This window comes from Rhopalosiphum padi, chromosome 4 (genome assembly GCF_020882245.1).
Source record: "Rhopalosiphum padi isolate XX-2018 chromosome 4, ASM2088224v1, whole genome shotgun sequence".
Classification (NCBI taxonomy): Eukaryota; Metazoa; Arthropoda; class Insecta; order Hemiptera; family Aphididae; genus Rhopalosiphum; species Rhopalosiphum padi.
In genome coordinates, this window is record NC_083600.1 from 18,855,401 (window position 1) to 18,879,166 (window position 23,766).

Sequence of the window (23,766 nt, forward strand, 5' to 3'; positions counted from 1 at the left end):
ATTATAATATTATAAATATCGAAGTTCGCACATCGGTAAATAATATTATTTTTTGCGATGTGCTCTGACCAGCTTTATTATAAATAATTAACATACTAATATACCTCATGACCTGCCATACATAATAGGTTATAATACTAAATTGGTATCTTTATCCAATACATTAATTACACTATGATTAGATAGTCATAAATTATTGTAATTTATAAATACTATTATATACCTAATATAATCATATCCAAAAAAAGTTACTTATTTCATTAAATTATAAAAGTGAATTCTTTAATTTTTTTTAAAATTATTATTGTTATTAAAATTCGTCTTATAGATGTAGATATATAATATAATATATAATATGTAATGTCTTAAATATAAGATACAAAACAATACAAAATTGTAGTGACGTTTGATTTTAAAGATATCTACCAATATACTATAATAATCATCATGTACTCATTGTACTTAGGTAGTCTATATTATAGACGTGAGTTATTCGTTACGACAACCCGCTATAATATAAATATATATAATTTATAATATTATTATGTACATTATTTTTACGATACCTACTAATGATACTGTGCATTTTTAGATGAATAAACGTTTAAATGATAAAATATACAAATTCGCATTTAAGAAATATATCGCGGTGTTTGTTCGTGGCATTATTAAATAACTACTATATTCAACGCACAACTGGACACAATCGCAAATCAACGTCAAGCTGCATGACGCCGTTATAATGTGAACCATATTTTAACGGTACTATTCGCTGAAATGTTGTAACAAACACATTTGTTGTGTGGTTTCTGAACACATACATATAATACAGGGACCACTGAAAACTGTTGCTTGGCACACGTTCCTATCGGACAAACGTTATTTTTAGACGAATACTACTGTAATATATAGGAGCATAAAACGAAAAAATTTTATTTTTTATTTTTATTGCCTATGGACACAAAATAAATTGTAATAAAATTGGACGGACATATAGCACTGTCACCTATAGTTGTATACATATTATAATAAAAAGTGATAATAATAATTATGCGTAAGTATAATAAATTGTGTCTAATACTTATTTCATTTTTGTTATATTTATTTATCAATTAGTTTGGAATGTCTATGGAATGTGTTCAATTGACATTTGTTAACCGAGGCCATGGTCTTCGAAAAAGGTTTGAGGTGTTTCTTCCTGAAAAATAAAGTAATAAAAATAATTATAAAAAGTAACACATAAAATGTAAAGTTAGATAAAACCGGGTGCAAAAATAAAAATATGTAGAAAAGGGTTTTATAAAAAAAACAATTAGTAAATAACTGAAGAGGTAATGGATAGGGCAATAGTTTTAATATATAAACACAGTGTGCTCTTATAAACATACCGTAGCACCAAAATGTTTGCAGACATTTCTTGAAACGCCACATTTATTGTATTAGCATAAAATTAAATAACTATATTAAAATAAGAACAGAACTGTTAAAAAAAAAACCAATTAACCCTCAAACCTTACAACATAACATCCATGATATGGTTGAACACACCTGTTTGGTAAAAAAAGTAACTAATATCAGTTAAAACCAAGTCAGTATAAAGCGCATACAGCTTAAGCATGAAAATTTATTTTTATTTTTTCAATATTATGTTAGTTAATACATTAATAAAAGTGTATTTTATGAGAAAACGCAACAATATAAAACAAAAATTTATTAGAATTAAAAAAAAACTAATAGTATACACGAATGTTTACAGATAATAAAAGATTTATTAAACTTATTTCTTTTAATATTATGTTAGGACGTCAATGGTAGAAACCTGATATTTTGATAAGTTATTAATTAATAACATTGCATTCAGCAAAGACTCTTTACATAAAATCCAAGACTAATAATTTTTGAAAGACACATTGTTTGAATTTATATAAATATATTATGTAAAAAAAAAACATTACAATTATAATTGCAAGTAATAAAATTATATGAAATGTTAATTATATTGAATACTTTCATAACAGGCCAATCTCTTTCAGAGCGCCTTCGACTGCCTCCTCCTACATAGAAACACATTAATATTAATATCCCAAAATTGAAAAATTGAAATTGAAAAGCAACTAATAACTGATAATCATGCAGGTAATAATATATTTATGACAGAAATCAAGTAAGGTAATAATATGGATAGCTATTAAATTATTTTTTTCAAAATTAAAGCTACAAAAATAAAATAAAAGTTTACTATATATATTTATTTATATTGATCAATCAAAAAAAAAAAAAAAAACAAAACAAAACAAACAAAACAAAACCCATTGTACTAATAATAAACCCAAGGAATTCAAACAATGTTGATTAATAAAATATACTTAAAAAACTAAATACATGAACCCCGCTGTACTTAAATAATATATTCTATATACCTATATTTTGATTAAATTATTTATGAAACTAAATTGTAAATATATTAACACAAAAGAAAAACATTTTAAAAATTATTAATTTTTAACAATTTTTTTTTAGTAATAATATAAGTGGTAAAAATTAAGTTTAATTTAAAAATTATATAACTATTAAATGCATGTTTGAATAATGTATAATGACCAAAGATAAAATGTGTTAGGTATCAATCATATAATAATAATAATAATAATAATAATAATAATAATAATAATAATTTTGTTTTTAATAATAATAAAAAAGTTATTTTATTATTCATTAGGTAAAACATATTTAGTCACTTAAAAAAATAATAATAATAAACAATATCACAAATAAAAATTGGTTATTATTAACATAAAATGTGATGATGAAGAATATAAATATCAGCTTATTTAGATTTTCTTAATTACTATTACAACATTTTTGAATTTTAATGAATGTATGAATAATTATGTATTAAAATTGCATTCATTTTATTAACTAATATTAATATTGTAATGAACAATAATAAACATGTTAGTATGATAATATTAAACATTAATATTTAAATATTGGACTAGATACTTGTTACAATCAATTATTAGATAAGACGTGCATTTGAATAACTATAATTATATTTAGTTATACTTAGCAATTTAACTCTGTGATGAAAATATAAAATATCATGATATAATGAACTGTAGTACAAGTATTTTTTATAGGAAAGTTAAAAAATGTTTTAAAATATTATATATTATATGTTAATTAATAATACGATTTGGAAAAAAAATGCTTACATTTAATTTCATAGATAAAAAAGTGTTTAAATATAAATTTTGTTAATAGGTAACTACATAAATTTGTTATATTTGTCAGATAGATACAAAATATTTTTAAATATATGTATCACATGTAAATATTTTTATTATCATTATTATTATTATTAGAGTACATTTATCTATTATTAAACTTAAAAATATTAATATTATATATATTATCTTTCTGATCTTACTAGATATTTTAAATTTAGAATAATATTGTAAGTTTAAAGATATTGCTATATTTTATCTACTAAGTCACTAAAAAATGTATATATTGAGAAAATACACAAAATTCCATAGATAATATTGATTTTAAATTTTTTAATAGATAAATTTTCTGTTATGTTAAAAAACTGTATTGAAAAAGATAACCTACATTCAGTATATAGGTTACAGGTAGCACCTTTGTTATTATTTTGGATAAAAATTTAAATTAAATAGGTAAAATAGTTAAATAGATAACAACATTTTAAATTCTTAAAAGTTGATAGAAAACTAGTTGAGGAATTAAGTCTTTTAACAATATTATTTAATACAATATTACTTTAAGTTAAATAAATAAAATTTCTATTTTTCTTAAGTTAACAGTCTAAAACAGAAAAAACACATTAAAATTTTAAATAATTTTTTTTCGCAATTTCTTTAATTATAAATAATTATTATATATTAATTTATATTATACATAAATATATAAAATATTTGAAATCTAAATAATATAATATTCTATTTAAAATGTATTGTTTAATTTAATACTGATGGATTAATTTAACTGTTTAATGTTTTTTTTTTACTTGGAATAACATTTAAAAATATTTTTTAAATAATTTATATCCATTTAAACAATGGTTATATTAACTATATGATTAAAGTTATAAAAGCAGAAGAAATAGCATTAATATAATTATTTTAATAAAATTCAAAAATAAACCATAAAACAATAAGTTTACACATACTATACGTCATTTTAAAGAGTTAAATTGCTAACCATAGGGGATTAAACAATTGAATACATAAAAAAGCATAAATTTTAAGATTAGGTTTATAGTGTGTTAAAATAATTAGCTAAAAATATTACTAAAATAACAGCAGTTGGGTTATAACAATAAAAAAAATATAGGTTTAATTAGTTATATAATAATGGTAAGATACAGGATTCTACAGATTATAATAAAATAAAAAAATTAATCATTAGTAGCATAATAAAGGCATTATGGAAGGCAAGTTCTTTGGATAAATAAATACATTTTACAATATAAGTATACTTAAAATAATGTTCAAGATTTTGTACTCTACAGGTTAATAAAAAAAATAAAGATTCAATCATCTAAATAATAAATTTGGCCAACGTTTTTTGGTAATTAAATAAATGATACTTATATAATTTAAAATATTAAAGCACATTCAAAATTGACTATCATTTTAGTTTGACTAGACTGAACTTAATAAATATATATATACATACTCATCATAATAAGTATATATACAACTTTTAAATACATCAGTATTCTAAATGAAAATGTAATCCATGTAAGTTATAGATAATAAGATGAATTTTAATTAAATTACAAATTATAATGGAATAATGGTTTTAGTTTTTTAATAATGTGAGCAAATTAGTTTTCTAATGAATTGGCAAGATGTATTATTATTGATTATAATATTATAGTCCTATTATGTACCGATATTAAGTAAAATATGTAAATATGTACTATATTTCGTCTAATGACAAAAGTAATTGTAGTTAATGAAATTAATTAAAGTTCTAATGGAGTGTTTCCATAACTAACCTCTTGCAAAAGATCCTGAGCAGAAATAGCCTTGAGTACATTTTTCTTACTAGTCTCTTGTATCTCCCCACCCAATAATAACTCATCCAGTATAAAATATGCCTTTTCGAAGTTGAATATTATATCCAGCTCACAGACCTAAAACAAAGTATTTCAGTAATATTGGCATTAAAAAAATAAAATAAAAGACTATGAAACTTACACTGCCAAAATACTTGTCTAATAATTCAACATAACGGTGAATGATTTCCAAAGTAAGGAGTTCATTGTCATTTTGTTCAATAGCACAACAAAAATACAGACTTGCATACCTAAAAATAAATCTTAAAATAAAATATTTTAATTTAAATTTTTCAACAACTTACCTTTTGTAAACAATTTTTAATTCTTTCCATTCAAGAAAACTACACATTTTAGGTTTTCTGGCTAAAATAGTGGTTATAAGTTCTCTAGTAATTTTCTTTTTCACCTTGTCGGGATGAGCAACATACCATTTTTGAAGCCGAAGCTTGCCTTGGCGACTGAATAGTAACATGAAATGCATCTAAACAATAATTATAATTTATAATTAATATGGTATATAAAAAAAATATTTATAAAGAACACTTGTTATAATACATTGAAATAAAAAATATATTAGATGATAACTGATGAACGTTTTAAGTAATAATTGTATAATCGTATTTTAATAATTCTTATTTCTAACTAATAAACCAAAAATATGTTTACAAATAAACTTTAGTAACGACTAACGATAACTGTTTTTGTTAGTTTTGTATTACCTATTAAATTTAAAATAAAATAACTGATACAAAGTAATGATAATTATTTACTTTATAAAGTACGATCTATCCGATAAAGTTGATTAGATATAAATTTACTATTTATGGGTGGAGCACAATACACAACAAGCACATTAAGAAAAACAAATCATGGGTCAATCGTTAATAGTATTTCGATATCTAAGGTCATATGCATATTTTTCACAATGGACAGTAGATCACACACATAATACGTCACATCCTTTAGAGATTGAGAGATGTGAGTATGTGATCGCCGCGTACACGATCGTGTCCATATAACGTTTTTATCACTCATCCGTATTGAAACGAAAGCGATAAATAAATAATTCAATAGAGTAAGGTCATAATAGTGTTACATTAAGTTGGTAGATATTAGTTATTTTATTAATATGCCAATTCCTAGGTACACGTATTTAAAAATTATCCACTTAATACTATTATATGATTCATGTTATAATACAGGTACGTGTCGCACATACTCACCATATTGTTCCACGTTCGATACTATTAAATATTAATCATTCAATCCATTATGTTTAGGTAAACGCATAGTTATTATTAATGCAGTAGTGCAAAACGCGTTTAATCTTTAATTTAATTAATATTTTAATTCTTGAATTGGTGATTACGAGTTACAACTTACAACCTACTTAACAGTAGTTATCGTCCTGTATTCTTGTCAATAATAATTGTCGCCTGTCGATATCGTACCACAGTCGCAGTGGCGCAGCCGCACACAATCTATGAAGTTATTCTGCTTATCTAAAGATTAAAATAAAATACGCAACACCAGCAGCTGCTAGCAACTTGCTGCAGCCCTGCAGGTTATAATCTGTACTTTTATCAATCCAAACTGTTGAAAATTGTTAAAAAAAACCGGCAATTATTGCCAATCGTCTCGCGATATATTTTAATATTATCATTAATTATTATACAATATACATTACGGTGAATCTACAAACAAAAGTCCGGTAAAAAAAGTCCGGTTTATTTATTATACATATTTATTTATAAGTACACATTTTTCAACTTAAATCAATATTATAGATAGGTAATATAAAAATTAAAATATTACATAAAATATGACATTATAATTTTTTGGTCAGATTGATTGTTACTTTTAAATAAAAATAAAATTTCATGTCGTACAAGAAAACATTGATGTTATTAAAAATAATAGCAATAATTTATAATACAATTATTACATTTGAATTCAGAATGAAAAATCTATATCCTTAACCTGGTACCGCGAAATAATAACCCCCGAAAAAATAACCCCATATGCGATTTTGTAAGATATAATGGCTAATTGGCTAATACTGAAAGATAATAGTATTAGGTGACCCAACTTAATAAAGTCGCCTACAAGCGATAAACTAAACTGATAATAAATAAACCGGACTTTTTTTCGCGGGTCTTTTTTTACCGGACTTTTAGGTAGAATACCCATTACGGTAATGCGTAGACATTCGGCATGCGCCGAATCAATGACTATAGACATACATAGAACATAATCTTATATAATATAGAGTCACCTATTGCAGTACAGCCCACGAATTAAGATATCTTAATTAAAAAAATTGTTATATTCTGTGCTACAATCTACAGACTACTAACACAGAATATAACAACTAATACAACACTGCTGAACGACTAGCACACCAGAATACCAGATCAATATTTTTATTATAAATCATAATATTAATATTTATTATGTTGATAATTATTACCTATTTATTATATTCTAAGATTGGGTATATTTTTTTATTAATCTACAATTTAAATATTTATATTATGATTGGAATGGTCAAGACAGTTGAAGTTTATAATTATTATGCATGCCAATTGCCAATCATAATATATATTACGTAATTATGTATATTTTGTAAGCAAAAGTAATAATTATTAACATAACATTATTATCGATGAAATTCCCGATTCCTATTTCCGAATTATCAGCATTCAGCATTCGCTATTCAGCAATAAATTAATAGCCAATACTCATTTTAGTCATGACAAAATAACAAATAAATTTTGTCATGATTTTAGTCAATACTCGATAATGGTTACTGGTTAGTGGTTCGTGAACACTAGACAACTCGTGGTTCACCTGGTAAAAAGTAAAATATATGTAATAGTTGTATCACGTGGATATTGCCAACACTTCCAAAGCGGTCACACTGAGCCGTGGTATGCAATCAGGTATACCATAGAGTAATAAAACAAGACCGCGGTAATAATATAAACTGACTACAAGCTCCAGGTCCCAAGCGCTAAGCCGCTAACGCTAACACAGTAAGCCAGTAACGCTGAATGTGGTTGAAGCTATTTGTCTTTTGTGTAATTTTATAGTTATTTAACTAATTTTACTAAATAATGAATCATTTTTTTTGTACAGAATGTGTGGCTAAATAGTAATATTTTGTGACTTTCAATAAAAGTACCATCTCGGCAAATTTGTGAATGTGAATATAAATATTACAAATGGTTTCACTTCCTGATAATTTAATAATGCTTTTGTGATTGAAATGGACTCGTTTGACCCGTCTGGCCGTCTGGCGACTGGCCACTGGCGTCTCGCGTCTACTCAGTACTCAGCAACTCTAAGGATAAATAAGTCGACTACCACGCCCTCTAAGAGAAAATTTATACCCCAAACGCATAGAATTACAGCAGTCCTTTGTGATCGAGTTCTGATTAAGTTAATTGCATAGGATACAGATTACTGTCTATTGATATGACTGACTGTTGAATATCCGATTAGTCAACTTGGTCTTGGTTGTTGCACTTTATGATTGTTACTTTATATTTATTGTCTAACACTACATTTTAATAATGCATAAGTGTATTGTGTGTGGTAATATTTCTCATAATACTAGGTACACACGTCCTGAGGTTATTTATCATACGTAAGTATCTATTGTTTATATTCATTTTTTTCTCAAGTACTCTACAATAATTATATTAATTGATATTAACTTTAACATAGATTCCCTAAGAATGAATATAAGAGGAGAAGGTGGCTTAAAGTTTTTGGATTTGAACAGTGTAATGATTGGCATCGTGTATGTAGTGATCATTTTTTAGAAGAAGACTATAGGCCTGGAGCAAAACGATTCTTATTGCCTAACACTATTCCCCAACCTTTTGATCAAAATTACAATGATGATAATTTTTCCAATAAGTAATGCTTTGTGATTTCTATAGTTTATTTTTTTTATTTTCTATATTTTTATTTTTGGATGTTCTAGTACTCTAAATGATGATGGGCAAATTAGCAGTAATGAATGTTTACCAATGAATCAAAATCTTGTAATGTGAGTTAATGGAAGTCTTGTTTCAGAAGATTATGTTTCTATAGTTATTTTTTTAAAATTTATAGAGATGAACAAATTGAAGAAATTGTTATAAATAATTTTGAATCGCCAAGACGGTCATCTAGAAAAATTAAACTTACTACAACTAATGAGGACATGAGCTATGAAAATATGCCGAGACTTCAAACTGAACGATTTGAGAGAAAAGTTCCTACATATATAACTAACGATATAGCTAATGAAAACAATCAATCAGTTCAAGTACCAGTTTATCAGGTATAATTAATATAATAATTTTAAAGAGTCTTATAGTCGGATGTTTTGTGAGTTCTTAAAATATAATTAGAATATTTTCAAGCGCACCACTGTAGCTTATTTTGTAAAATATTGTTTTAGTACAAATAAGTTGCAGATATTTTAAATAATTACCTTAAGGTTTGATATTAATTATAAGTTATTATTGTGTTAGGGTTTCTATACATTCTAATATAAGTGCTTAGTCACGTAAATTTATTTTTTTTTTCAACCGAAATTAATTACAATTATATGATACAATAAGTAAATTATTATATTAAGAATACATTAACAATAGCTGATACAGTGATACGTATACCAACTGAGCTAAGCTCGTATCTGGTATACGGAGTTCTTATAATAGTAAAACAATTTTAAAAAAGATACTTATACAATTAAAAATATGACTTAATTAATTAATATTATACAGTAGTAAAAAAATTTAGTGGAATATATTTTAGTAACACATTTAACATATACATATTCTGATAAGATATTATAGTTATACTTACTATAATTATTACTTTTTAAAATTTCATTTATACCTACACACATTCTCATCTAGTTCATTAACTATTTTATTTATAGCCTTTTTTATTTGATTTTTATTAACTGTATCATTGGTATTATTTGATGGGTTTTCACATAAACTTGTTATTAGACTCTTTGCACCGTTACTTAAATTGTTGAATATAGTTTTCCCCATGTGATAGGGGGAATTTATTGAATTTGTTAAAAACGTATATTATGACAGTTTAATGTATTTACCTGTTCTTCTGTCCATTATTTCTATAGCATTTAGTGTGTTGTTTTGTATAGATTTTATTAAAATTTGTAGAATGTATAATTTATAGATAGGTAATATATTTGTATGTTTGAATAATTCACCTGATGGGTATTTTAATGGCAAGGAGTACGCTACTTTTATTATCTTTTTTTGGGTTATATGTAATGTATTTATGTCTGTTCTATTAGAGCCTCCCCAACATGTTATACCGTATAGTAGTATTGAATTACATAATGCCATGTATATTTGCCTAATTTTTTTAACTTGTTGAGTAATAATTGTCTACTAATTGAGTCGAATGCTTTTTCTAAGTCCAAGAACGTAATTAGAATTTTTTTTTTCTAAAGCCGTATTGCCCAATGCCCATGATATATTATTTTATTTTTCTCCAAGTAATTTAATAGTTGATTTTTAATTATTTTTTCAAGGATTTTAGCTAAAATTCCTACTATTGATATAGGTCTATAATTAATAAAATCTGTCTTATCCCCATTTTTATGAATTGGTACAATTCTTGCTACTTTAAGTTCATCAGGTACTATACCATTTGTTAAACTACAGTTTATTATGTGATTTATTGTATTGTTATTTAATGCCAGCGCTATTATCTGCGAGGCCCCGTGCAAATTATAAACACGGAACTCTGATCTAAATCCAAATTACCATATTTTATTCGCAAATACTTAATAAAAATATTTTAGCCAAGATTTTATATAATTGTAATAATTGTATAATTTATAACTAAACATTTTTTTAAATACTGTTCATTAAATATTTTATATTTCCATTACTGTAAATTTTTTATTATGTATACAAATTAACATAATATATTACATAGTCTAAATCTATACTTAATAGGTTATTGGATAAAAATGAAAACTAAAAACTGATTAATGAATAAAAAAAATTACAATAACCAATAAGGGTGATAAATAATAATTGTTAAAATAAAAAAAAAATGTTTTAACTTTCTGTACTGCAAAAGTATCAAAAGTAATATTTTCTAAGCTTAAACTATCCCCAATTTCACTGTCAATTAATGCTAAACCAGCTAATTTGAATTATGACAAACTATTTCTTGGAAAATTTTTTATTAATTTTAATTTTGAAAATCTTCTTTCTACTGCTGCTAAATAAGCTATTAGAATTTTTAATTAAATTTTTTGGGAAACTTCATCGTTTGATAATGACCCCTATGACTTTTTAACCAATGTACCATACCAATGTCTGTAAAGTGGTCATGATGTTATCTACCATCTCTCGAAGAATTAGAAGTAAATCAATCAATCTTTATCTTTGCCATCTGTTAAAATTATTTGAAGATCTTGACAGTGTTTTCAAATTTCTTTGTCAGGCATAGTTTTTAACTTGCTTATATTGTATAATAAATTTAAATTTAAATTATTTATTTGGTTAAATTACTTTGACAATGAGACGCTATTGTTGAATCCAAAATAACTAAAAAATTTTCCCATAGATCTATTCTTGAAACACTTTTATCAACACTTTCTTAGTTACATGTTTTTTTTTCTGTACCTACTTCTTTGATGAAGGTTCAACCTTAATAGCAATTGCCAGTTGTTTAACCGTTTTCTATTGCTTCTTCAAATCCGGTGTCTCGGTATTTTTCAAGAAATACAATAAGACCTTTTGCATGTTAGTTAAAAATATCTAATTGCATATCAGGATTTTTAAAATTCAAAGGAAAATTATTACTTACAATATTTACTTCTGTAAGCTTTTCATACCAAATAGTCGGACTTCCAACCTTTTTCAACAATGATAATGCTTCAGTTTTAGTAATTGGTTCATGAGAAGTCTAAAATTGCACTTAATGCATACATCACATTTTTTACTTGAAAACATGGCTTTGACACTATTATTCTGGCTTTTCCATCTTGTCTTTAACTATTGTTTTACAGTGTATAAATTGCAGTGATATTTAAATATATCTAATCTATGAGTAGATGCTGAAAAAAAATGTTATATTCTACCAAAGTATCCAAAAAAATGTAATCACTAAGGTATAACTCCTTAAAAATAAATTTAGACTGTGAGCAGCAGTACATGATAAAAAAAAAGCTCTTGGGTTATTTTGTAATATTCTGAACTGAACACCTTTATAGAGACCAATCATGTTTGATCCATTGTCATAACTTGGCTCTCTACAATTTGACAATTTTAAACCATATTCATCTAGTTGATTTTTTAAAGTATTTGAAAGATTAAGATCTGTTGTTGAGTGTATATCGATAAAGGTTAAGAAATATTTTTGTATGGATATTATATCCTCACTTTTTTCTAAATTCATAAGAACTATACTAATACCTATTGAAACTTCTTGATTTATAATGGGTGTTGAATCTTTTATGGTCGAATAATATTTTAACTGTTTAATTTTACTCAGTATGTTTTATGTTTTTCAGTTATAATTTGTATTAACACATCTTGAATTTGATAGCCTAAGTAGTGATGTGCAAAAATTGTGGATATTTTTTAATTCCCCATGGCCGTCCACTATATAGAGGTTTCACTGCATCATAATACTTTTTTATAAGTATTTTGGCCCAACCCTGCTGAGGTTTTTATGTTACCTATGCAAATTCTTAATGTTTTACACCAAGTTAATCTCTTTCAACCGTACCTCAAAAGGTTGAAGTAAACGATATAATTGGAAAACTCGAATTATCATCATTTATATTAACATCATAATGCTAACTATTATGCTCTGAAGAAGTAGCTGATTTTAAATTAAAACCAGGAAACTTCTTTAAAGCAGCACACTGTTTCTTCAAAAATTCTTCTTGTATTTTTTTTTTTTAGCAGCTGAATCATAAGTTCTCCTTATGTCTTATTACAGCTCATTTTAATCTATGAAAAATAAAAAATATTGTGCTATAAAGTATTAACTTATTGTCTTGTACACAATTCATGCCCAGAAATGTTATAAATACCTACACATTGTAGAATTTGTAGTTCAATATTCTGCACATCTGATTACAATACAATTTTAATATTATTTACTATGTTCTGTTGAAATAAGACACGATTAATAATTTAATATTGGTACACCTGATTTTACTTGAATATAATTATTATTTTTAAAAGTATGTAGTTTGCTTATCAAATATCTCAACACACTCATGAGCATGTATGAACCCATGCTTAGAATTGTTATCAACAATATTACAAACATATTTTTTATTTATTACTTTTTATTTGAACACTACCTACTATATTACAGTAATTAATTTAATGAAGACAATATTATTGGTATATTATTTATTAATATTAAATAAGACTCCACACCAATGTTTCTTAGTTGTCAATTAACAATACAGTAATGGCAACTATCAAGCAATAAATTACTGTGTTCTACCATTCACAGGAAAACCAAATGATAAAGTATCATATTATATATAAATATATAGGTACTACTAAATTGGAAAAATGTTAATAGTTAGATAATATTATGGGAAAATGCAATTATTGATGAATATTGTTATGAACTATTTTATTATTATCAATTGTCACTGCCCACAAGTATGTCTACAACTGACGTCAAGTTTTGATTTGACTAAATTGTCGGTCAACCGTACATTTGTACAAATAAAATCACTGATTAGATAACATGAACATTACTGATCTGTCAACATCTATTTTTAAATTATTTTCCTAGATAGATTATTACTAATATTGATGATCACGTTCATCAATAATTTATTTGGTTACTCTTAATTTATAATATTTAGTTTAAACATAAATTTTTGCTTTATAAAAGTATTTCGTAGATTGCTGACCTTTGTGTACCATATTTCAGTTATAGGATAGTAAAACTAGTAACTGACCCTGGGATTTTTCCTGTAAAAATTATTCAAAAAAAATATAGTAACCCTTAAGTTTGTTTTAAAATATTAATTAGTTTTAAATAAAAAGTAAACTTTTATAAATGAAGCTGACAAAATATTATGTAATAATTATTAGCTTTTTAAATTTATAACAGATTATGTAATTTCCAGCATATTGTGTACATAGAGGTTGAATGGTAATTTGGCTGGTTCCGAACCTTCTTGTAATCTATCATTTAGTGTTGTTTTCCATTTACTTTTTATTGACCTAGACTCTAGACTAGCTACCAAGTTCCTATTTATCAACATATTGTTAATAAGATTTATTAACTTCCTGTTTGAAATGTCTTGACATAATTTTAGAATAATCCTTTTCGCAATATGATATCCTCAATGGACAATGATATTACAGGCAGATTATACGTCTACAAAGACAGTAACCAATTTTAAGGTATTCATGGAATTTAGATTTTATGTATGAAGTCAAATCCAACACTTACTTGCAAAGTGAATACTTCTCTTTGAACCCAGCTTGTTAATTAAAAAGTTTAAACTATAACTAAACAAAACTATTAGATGGTAGTTAGAAACATCATTATCTTCTTTTTCAAATTGCTTCAAAGCAATTGTCAATGAATCTAAACTGTTTCTAATATTAATTAATATTTTTTTTTTTTTATTGAATAATATGTTTAAATTTTAAAGGATCACAGTTTGGGAAGTGGAATACGCTGTTCTATTAAAAATTGTAGAAACAGATCTTCAAAAAATCTCAGTTTCTTTGGCTACCCTAGTGATGTCAACATGAGAAAACTTTGGTTTGAAAAATGTGGATTAAAAGGCTTAGATCCTACTAAAAAAGTAAAAAGTACTTTAAAAGTATGCGGCCAACATTTTAAAAATGATTGTTTCGTGAATTCAGAAAAGCAGAACAGATTAAGATATGATGCTGTTCCAACATTATTTTTAGATAATGGTAAGAAATAAATAAATAATTTGTTATTTTATTTTGTTTTAATTGTTTTATGTATTAATTAATATTCTATAAGAATAGATCAGGTATCAAATTTATTTAAATACAAAGTTATATTATGTTTTAAAGTGTAGTAATGTTTAAACTTTTTATTTTTTTTTCAAAACTTAAAACTTCTTATGTTTTGATGTAAAAAAAAAGAAATTTGACGAGCTTTACCTGACCACTAGTGATGAAAACTAGTCGCTGTCAAGGTTCCTTCTTATTGTAAACAGAGTGTAGTATACAATAGTAAACAAATTTAAATTTTTTTAAAATCATAAGTTAGTTTCTAGTAGTATGGAATATCAGATCATTTCATTGTGAAAACCAAAGTCAGACTTAGGCTATCAACAAAATGGAAAGAGCGAAAAGCAGCATCTGTCAAAAATTGAAACATTGAACCACTAAAGAACCCCTATACAGCAGAACAATACAAAAATAAGCTAAATAATATACTGCGATCAGCAGAAGAGGAGAGCAGTATAGATAAGATGTGGGAAAAAACAGAGAAGTCAGTCAAGAGAATAGCAGAGGAAGTTCTGGGATTTCAAGGAAAACGACTAATAAATAAACGGTTTAATGAAAAATGTAAGTTTGCCATGTTAGAAAGAGACAATGCAAGAACAATAGTACTAAGAGATCCAAGTGAAGCCAATAAATGGGATCTAGCCTTAAAACAAAGAAAAACAAAACAGATAATTAGAAAAAACAAAAGAATGTGGAAAAAAGCAAGAATAAAAACCATTGAAAATAGCTACAAAAATAATACAAAACTATTCTTTGAAAAGGCAAACGAGATTAAAAACGGATTTAAACCAAGATCAACAATAATAAAAGATGACGAGGGAACTTTAATTACCAATAAAGAAGAAGTAACAAAAGAATTCAAAAAGGACTTCGAGGAAATGTTGAATGTATCAACCCGAACAGAAACGAGTGATGATAATGTTGTCATAGTAGAGCAATACTTAGAAGAACCCTCATCGGAAGAGGTTAAAATGGCAGTCGAAATGCTTAAGGAAGGAAAGGCACCTGGAAAAGATTCAATAATGCCGGAACTTTTAAAGAAAGGAGAAAGTACTATAATTATGAACCTAAAACAACTGATAAATAAAATAGGGAAAGAAGAAACAATACCAAAACCATGGTAGGTCTCAGTACTGTGCCCAATTTATAAAAATGGAGATGTAATAGATTGTAAAAACTACATGGGTATATCCCTACTCAACACATCGTATAAAGTTCTCTTGAACATAATTTTAAATAGACTAAAACTGTATGCTAAAGAGATAATAAGAAATTATCAAGCAGGTTTTTACGGCTGAAAAATCCACCACTGATCAAATACATGGTATTAAACAAATAACGGAGAAGAGTCATGAATTTGATAAAGACGTGTACCTTCTATTTATAGACTTCAAACAATCCTACGACTGGATAGTAAGAAGTACGATATAGAACGTAATGATCCAACTAGAAATACCAGCAAAACTCATTAGAATGGTGAAAGCATGTATGCTAAACTCATAGTACAAAGTGAAGTTTAAATCGACAATATCAGAGGAGTTTACAGTGAATACAGGGGTAAGACAGGGTGATGCTTTGTCTTCCGTCTTATTCAATATTGCGTTGGTAGTTAGAAGAATTCTGGAAAGAGAGCCACAAGGTCTGAGTATAGAAACAGATCGTATTGGCCGCATACGCATATGACATAGTCACAGTAGGAAAGAGTAAAGACAGAGGACAGTCTGAATAGAACAACCAAAATTTTAAGTGAGGAAGCTAGAAAGATTGGACTTATAATTAATGAAAACAAAACCAAATTCATGATTGTATCTAGAAGAGAATACCCACAAAACTCTATAACAATAAAAGACATGTCATTTGAAACAGTTTCAAAATTTAAGTACCTAGGAGTAGATATAAACTCGCAGGCAAATAGCCTCAAAGAAATAAACAGAAGAGTCACAGCTGGCAACAAATGCTATTACTCATTCGTCCAACTATTTAAATCTAAAAAATTATCAAGAAGAACAAAAATAAGGTTATTTTATAAGACCCTCGTCAGACCAATTGTACTGTATGCCTGTGGAGCATGAGTGTCTACCAAATCTGACGAATATAAATTAATGATATTGGAAAGAAAAATCCTTCGTAGAATATTTAGACCAAAGAGAAATGAAGAAGGTGGTTATGAAATAAGATCAAACAGAGAACTGAATATTTTATTTAACAAGTCCAATATAACTGCCACACTTAAGAGCCAAAGAATAAGATTGGCCGGACACGTCTGGAGAACAGAAGACCAACTTTTATTGACCATCACGAAATGAAAACCGAACAAAAGTTTTAAACAAACCTCATTGTGTATATCTTCAGCAAATATCTAGAAATAACTAAATGAAAAGAAACAATAAAGTTTAAATTTTATCATCAATAACAAAATTTTAAAATTTAAACAACAATAATGTAGGCAACACTATTACAGATGAAGAACACTCAAAATACATTATACTCAGTGACATGACTTCCTGAATAGCCTCAATAGTATATTTATATATATATAAAATAATAATAATTTTCATATGGATTCCTGGATAGATGGATATTAAAGAAAAACTAGCCCTAAAATACAACAAAAAAAAAAAAATCACCAACAACAAATGGTTTTAATACATGGGATCTACAAGATACCAAACTTAACACAATAAAAATATAATTTTAGTATATTCTCTATGTGTGTTCGATACATTATTATGACTAATAGCCATAGTAGCAGAGTTTTTTTTTCTTCATAGACATTAATAATATAGGATACAAAGACATGTGTTTGTTGGTTATTAGTTAACTTTTAAGGTTTTTACATGTCACTTGTAACCTCCAAAAAAAGATAATTAGCCCCTAACTTTTGATATTTTTGTCCTAAAAATTAAAAAATTAAATACAGTGGATTCCGCTTAATGTGGGCACGTTGGGACTAACCCTGTTTGCCCACATTAAGCGGTTGCCCATAAAAACCGAAATTGATTAAAAAAAAAAAATTATAATATTAAAAAGTCAACAAAATCCTTTTCTGCATGAATTTTTATTTTTCCCGATAAAAATGTAAAAAACACTGGGAGGATGGGAAAAATATTTAAAAAATATTCAAGTGAAAGTACCCTTAAAAGTTGATTAAGAATTAATTTTTGTGGCACATAATTAGGTTATGAAATATATTTCAATATTTCAATAAGTTTTATACTTAAAAATCTATACTTATTTTTAAAATATTCTAGACAAAAAGTACTACAAAATAGATTTTTTTTTACCAAAGCGGTAGTATCATTAGTATCAAATTGTTATTGTTGTAACATAAAGTGGGTAGTTTTTCACTTTGCACAACAATAATATTTTCAGTCGTTTATTTTTCATCTGAAGTTCACAATTTTACTGCTAGGTAGATGTAACTGGCCGTATATATAGTAATGTTGTAACTTTATTTTCAACAATAGAAACTACGAAAAACTAATTTGTGCCATTTTTAGTACAATATGCAGAAAAGGGTTTTAAAATTTAAATGGCACCTAGTGCTTTTTATTACTTTCGACAAACACAATCTCACAGATATGACGAAACCCGATTAAATTAGTCGTTTTTAAATACATATGTGTATATTCTAACACTATGATAAAATAAAAATTGCCTACATAAACCGAATCGAGTGCCCATATTACGCGGCTTTTTTTAACCTTGTTAATATACATTTATATTGGGACCAGACCATTTTGACCATATTAAGCGGATGCCCATATTAACCGGTGCCCACATTAAGCAGAATCCACTGTATTATGCTGTTAATTAGTCAAAAACCATGCTGTTTAGTCCTTCTTGCTTTTTCCAATTAATATAATAGTATAGTCAATTTTTTTTTATATTGAAATGTTTAGGCCATATTTTCAGATATCGACAATGTCGATAACTAATAGGAAGTATAAAAACAGATACATTTTAATTTTGTAGTGCCTTTTATTAAATATGTATAATTATTTTGGATCTTTAACCACCTCATACTGACTATAACTGAAAAAATGTAAATAAATATTAGTTTAGTTAAATATCTAAAATATGATGTATACTTTTAACAGATACAAGTTTAATAGATGAAAAAAATATTCCATCAACAAGTTCATCTAGCAATAATGGGTTTATTTTTATGGATAAACCACCTTTTCTGTCTTCAAATTATAGTGAAAATGAAGAAACTAACCAACTTCCTAATGAATATGTTACGTACGAAGTTGGTTGTTCCATTACGGTATAACATTTAATTAATTATACATTAATAATATCATATTAAATTATAAAAAAAATACATTTTTATTTTCTTCTCCAGCAAATTTCTTTCCACATCTTTATATCTTGAGCTACTTCATCCTTATAATTGTCTTTTGTCTTACTTCTGTTACTGTGTTGCAATAAATACAATTATCAATAATATTTAATTTTCGTTTTTGTTTTAAAAAACTACAATAATGGAAACAGCATAATAGTTAATAATTTGTAGTACTTTAGATTTTTAATTTTTAGATTCTGAATAGAGCGATGAATATATTGGTTTTACAATGTGTTTTTTTATGTGTTTATACTAAATTCAATACAAAGAAGTACAATACTAAAGAGTTGTTCTTCTAGCTATTTATAATTAATAAAATTACTTTGCCACAATTTTTTTTTTAACATTTTAAGTTAAATTCTGGCACAGTTTGTCAAAATTGCAAGAATTTGTAGTTGATAAAATTGATAAAGTTTATAAAATGTTTCATTTTTATAGATAATGAAACGATTAAAAATATAGTACAAGATTCCTTATAACTCGTTTTTTTATAATTTGTAGAGACTTAAAATTTTCAAGTAAATGATTATATTTTTCAATCCGCAACAACATTTCAAGATATTTAGTTTAATTTTAAACTATTACTTATTAATCCCTATTATGCTGACCATATTACTAATATTGAAATCAATTGTCAAATTAATTACCTATTAATATAGGCTGACTGACAATCTTCACTCTGAAATGTTTTTCTTGTGATTTATCATTGAAATTAAATTTAACACATTCATTATAGTACCCTATTCGATGACAGTGTGCATTCAACTACAAAATAGTGACTTTCCATTATGTTTTATTAACCTTATATACAATTTTCAAGTTTTTGACTAAGCATAGTAATTGTTTGCAATATTTATAAACAAAAAGTTGAAATATTATTAAGTTTCAGTTTTGAAAAATAACTATTGTGAACAGAATTAGTTTTAGTTATTTTGGATTAATGATTTGTTATTTTAATATTGTATTATATTTATTTATAAATTAATCTAATTTTTATTTTGTTAATTTAGAACACTAATAAACTTGTGTGTTGTGTACCAGGATGCATGGCTAATGCAAATACAAACAATTCTGAAAATCCTGATGTTCAATATTTCAGCCCAAACCAGGTAATTTTTATAATTAATCATAAATAATATTTTAAAATAATTTGTAATGTTTATTGTTAATTTTGTAGGGTTCTTTAGATGATTGGAGTTCAATATTAGGCTTAAAGTTAGTTGGGAACAGCCCTATTTGTGCAAATCATTTCAGACCCGAAGACATAATTTCTACCGAATTGAATATTAATGGTATAAGAAAATTAGTAAATGTACTACTAGGTGATGCTATGCCATTACCAATGCATTTTAATTCTATGCAGTCAACAACTACTACTAAGCAATTAGAAATTAACGATCTACCATTGAAAACATATGAAGGTAGAAAAAAAAGACCAAGGGCTAATAATAATAAAAAACATTTGTCAACAAAAAAAATCAGAAAAAATTTAATAAGTATGTAAAATATTCTTACAAAAATTAGTTAAAATTAATATTATAAATTGTTTAAAAGTTATTTTCATAATTCTATAATTCTATTTATTAATATATCAATGTTTTATAGATAAATCAAATACAACTACCGAGGCAATGTATATTTCTGGAAATGAAGATAATGTGTATACATCTGCTACAAATGGCACCCATAATTATGTTTCAACTTGTGATTTAAATCCAACATTAGAATCAAATACTGTAAAAACTAATAATCTTCCGAAGAATATTGATAACGTTTCTACATCAAATACTTTCAAGTCATCCTTCATAGAAGTACTTCCAAAAATTTTAGCCAATAGTTCTCTATCTTTTCGTTTACAATCTAATGATGAGCAGTACACGAATAAAGAGATCTCAGCAATTGATAATAGTAAAGAAGTTGTTAAATCCTATAAGCCAATATTAAAAAAAATACTAACTGAAAATATGTCTAACGTTTATAGTATGTATCCAACAACTTCAGATAACAGTTCTATTATTAATTCAAGTTCAGGAAAAACATGTCCCATTAATGTGTCTGATACGTCTCTGACTATTAGTGAAAAACCTGTAAAACCTGTTGTTGATTTTTCAATGGTAAAAATGGAACCAAATGATAATATGTCTGACTCATTAGAAACAAATTTTGAACAAATAACTGAAACTCATAATTCTATGCATAATAATCTACAATCGAGCTTGATACAGTATGAACAGAACTGGGATACAACACCAAAACAAAGTACAGTAAACCCAGAATTTAGTGCTTTTCCTACTACAGAACTAAAAATAAAACCTGAACTAGTTGAAAATAATGATGATTTACCTCTTTCACCAACTTCTATTGATGATTCTTTATCCATTGAAATGTCAAATCTCAATCAAAAACTTAAGAAGATTACAGCTAACAGTTCGCTGTCCATTACTTTGGAACCATTGGAGAGTAATAGAGCAATAGAACCATCAGTTAGTTTATATTCAAAAACTTCTGTTAAAAGTTCTATGTCGATTACATTACAACCAAAACTTAAACATAACCCTTCTTTAACTACAAATAATAGTTATCCGTCTGTTTCTTTAATACCTAATATTCCATCCACAAGTAGTGCCATGTATAATATATCACAACATAATTCAACACAATATGAACAGAAATCAGCTTCAACCTCAAGTATACCGAATCAACTGTCTTCCAATAATTTAATTTATCCAAAATTCATTAACAATCAAATGATAAAAGCTATCTCTCCCATATATAAGCCTAATTTATTAGAATTATCTAAATCTCATGAAATAAGAAATCCAGTCATTGATACATATTATTCATTAAAGTCAATGCCAAATGATTTTAATTCAAATTATAGTACAAATATCTCAGAATGTTTAATTGATGAAAACAACTCTGAAGATGATTGTAGAGTTGAAGAAAAAGATAATGGATTTATTTACGAAGTTTCTAAAACTGTTACACTACCTGTATCTTGGACGAGTATACATAATAATAAACAAAACTCAACAGTTTTTTGTCAATTAAATGATTTAAAGGAAACTGTGAAAAAAGTTAATTTTTCTAACAGCTTGGTGCCAACTATACTAATGTATGGCAAGATATACCAACACAATATTCCTATTAAAACAAAGATTCAGCTGGAAACACTTTTAAAAAAAATTGATAACTTTCAACAATGTTCTGGTAATGATGGATGTAATCATGATGAATGTATTGGTTATTTTGAACCTCATCTAACCGATATTGATTTGTGTTCTGTCTGTCAAAATATTATTAAAAATCAAGATATGCAAAAAATTACAACAATAATTGCGAATAAATCAAAAACTATTGCAAGTCTTGAAAACAAGGTAAGTGTATATAATAATTGCTTATTAATAAAATTATGTTTTACTTATATATATTTTTATAGATCTCTGAAAGGAAATTAAGAGTAAATGAAGCCAGGAAAATGTTGCAAAAAATAAAAAAAAATGAAAATAATAAGGTATTATATACTTTGGATCCATCTGGAATTTCAAATGTTATGAATCATAATGAACATTAATAATTCATTGTATTTATGTATTCTTAAGTGTATTTATTTGCCATTTATAATTACTTAAAAACCTATAATTTTAAGCCATACTGTTCTCATTTTTTAAATAAATGTGAAAATACTGTAGTATTTATTTATAGAATCTTCAATATAATACATTATTATTTCATGATATGGTATTCTGAATTTTAAAATAGTTTTAAAAATATAATTGTTAATTGTCTTTTAATACAAAGTAAAAAAGGTTATGTTAATATTACTAAATAATTTAGTTAAGATTGGCTTATCGGATGAGTAGATTAAATTTGACTTGCAACTAGTGTAATAATTTATACATAATTATATATTTTTTTTACTGTTTTTTTTTTTTACCATAAACATTACCGATGTAATAAACTGTATTTTAAAAAACGTTTATTCTCTATTTATTATTTAAAAAAATCTTAAATTGTAAGTATATTTCAGGCACGGCGTTTAGGGGGAGGAGCCATAGGGGCCATACTCCCCCTTAGAGTCTACAGTAAGTGGGTAGAAAGTTGAAAGTAGAATTTTCAGACCAAAATAATACTGCCCCTCCCCCCCTAAAAGACAAATCAAATCCTTTACTGAAACAACTGAAACATTAACGTATTAGTCTGTAGTCACATACTCTGCGACTAAAATCTACTCGCACCTATGGTATAATTACATTCTAAAGTTATCTCTTAAACCATTTTTTAGAATAGTAGCCCATTAC

General features: G+C 26.0%; 2 protein-coding genes across 6 annotated transcripts; one reads left to right on the forward strand and one right to left on the reverse strand.

The window, feature by feature from the left end:
* Positions 1-907: 907 nt before the first annotated feature.
* On the reverse strand, positions 908-6,648 carry LOC132930786 (AP-1 complex subunit sigma-2). 5 transcript variants are annotated; one of them, XM_060996834.1, is made up of 5 exons: positions 6,473-6,644; positions 5,392-5,570; positions 5,229-5,337; positions 5,027-5,164; positions 908-1,198 (listed from the first exon to the last, which is right to left on the reverse strand). In XM_060996834.1, exons 2-5 carry the CDS (start codon positions 5,568-5,570, stop codon positions 1,154-1,156), a joined length of 471 nt encoding a protein of 156 aa, XP_060852817.1. In that variant the 5' UTR covers positions 6,473-6,644; the 3' UTR covers positions 908-1,153. The 5 variants fall into 5 exon arrangements, with proteins under 5 accessions (XP_060852817.1, XP_060852814.1, XP_060852816.1 ...); XM_060996831.1 differs by having other exon boundaries at positions 6,313-6,640; XM_060996833.1 differs by lacking the exon at positions 6,473-6,644 and adding an exon at positions 5,860-6,090.
* A 1,465-nt stretch (positions 6,649-8,113) lies between these two features.
* Positions 8,114-23,447, forward strand: LOC132928740 (uncharacterized). Its single transcript, XM_060993604.1, has 10 exons — positions 8,114-8,738; positions 8,819-9,013; positions 9,081-9,146; positions 9,212-9,422; positions 14,781-15,051; positions 19,218-19,387; positions 20,476-20,574; positions 20,643-20,961; positions 21,071-22,842; positions 22,905-23,447. Exons 1-10 carry the CDS (start codon positions 8,665-8,667, stop codon positions 23,037-23,039), a joined length of 3,312 nt encoding a protein of 1,103 aa, XP_060849587.1. The 5' UTR covers positions 8,114-8,664; the 3' UTR covers positions 23,040-23,447.
* The last annotated feature ends 319 nt before the right edge of the window (positions 23,448-23,766 follow it).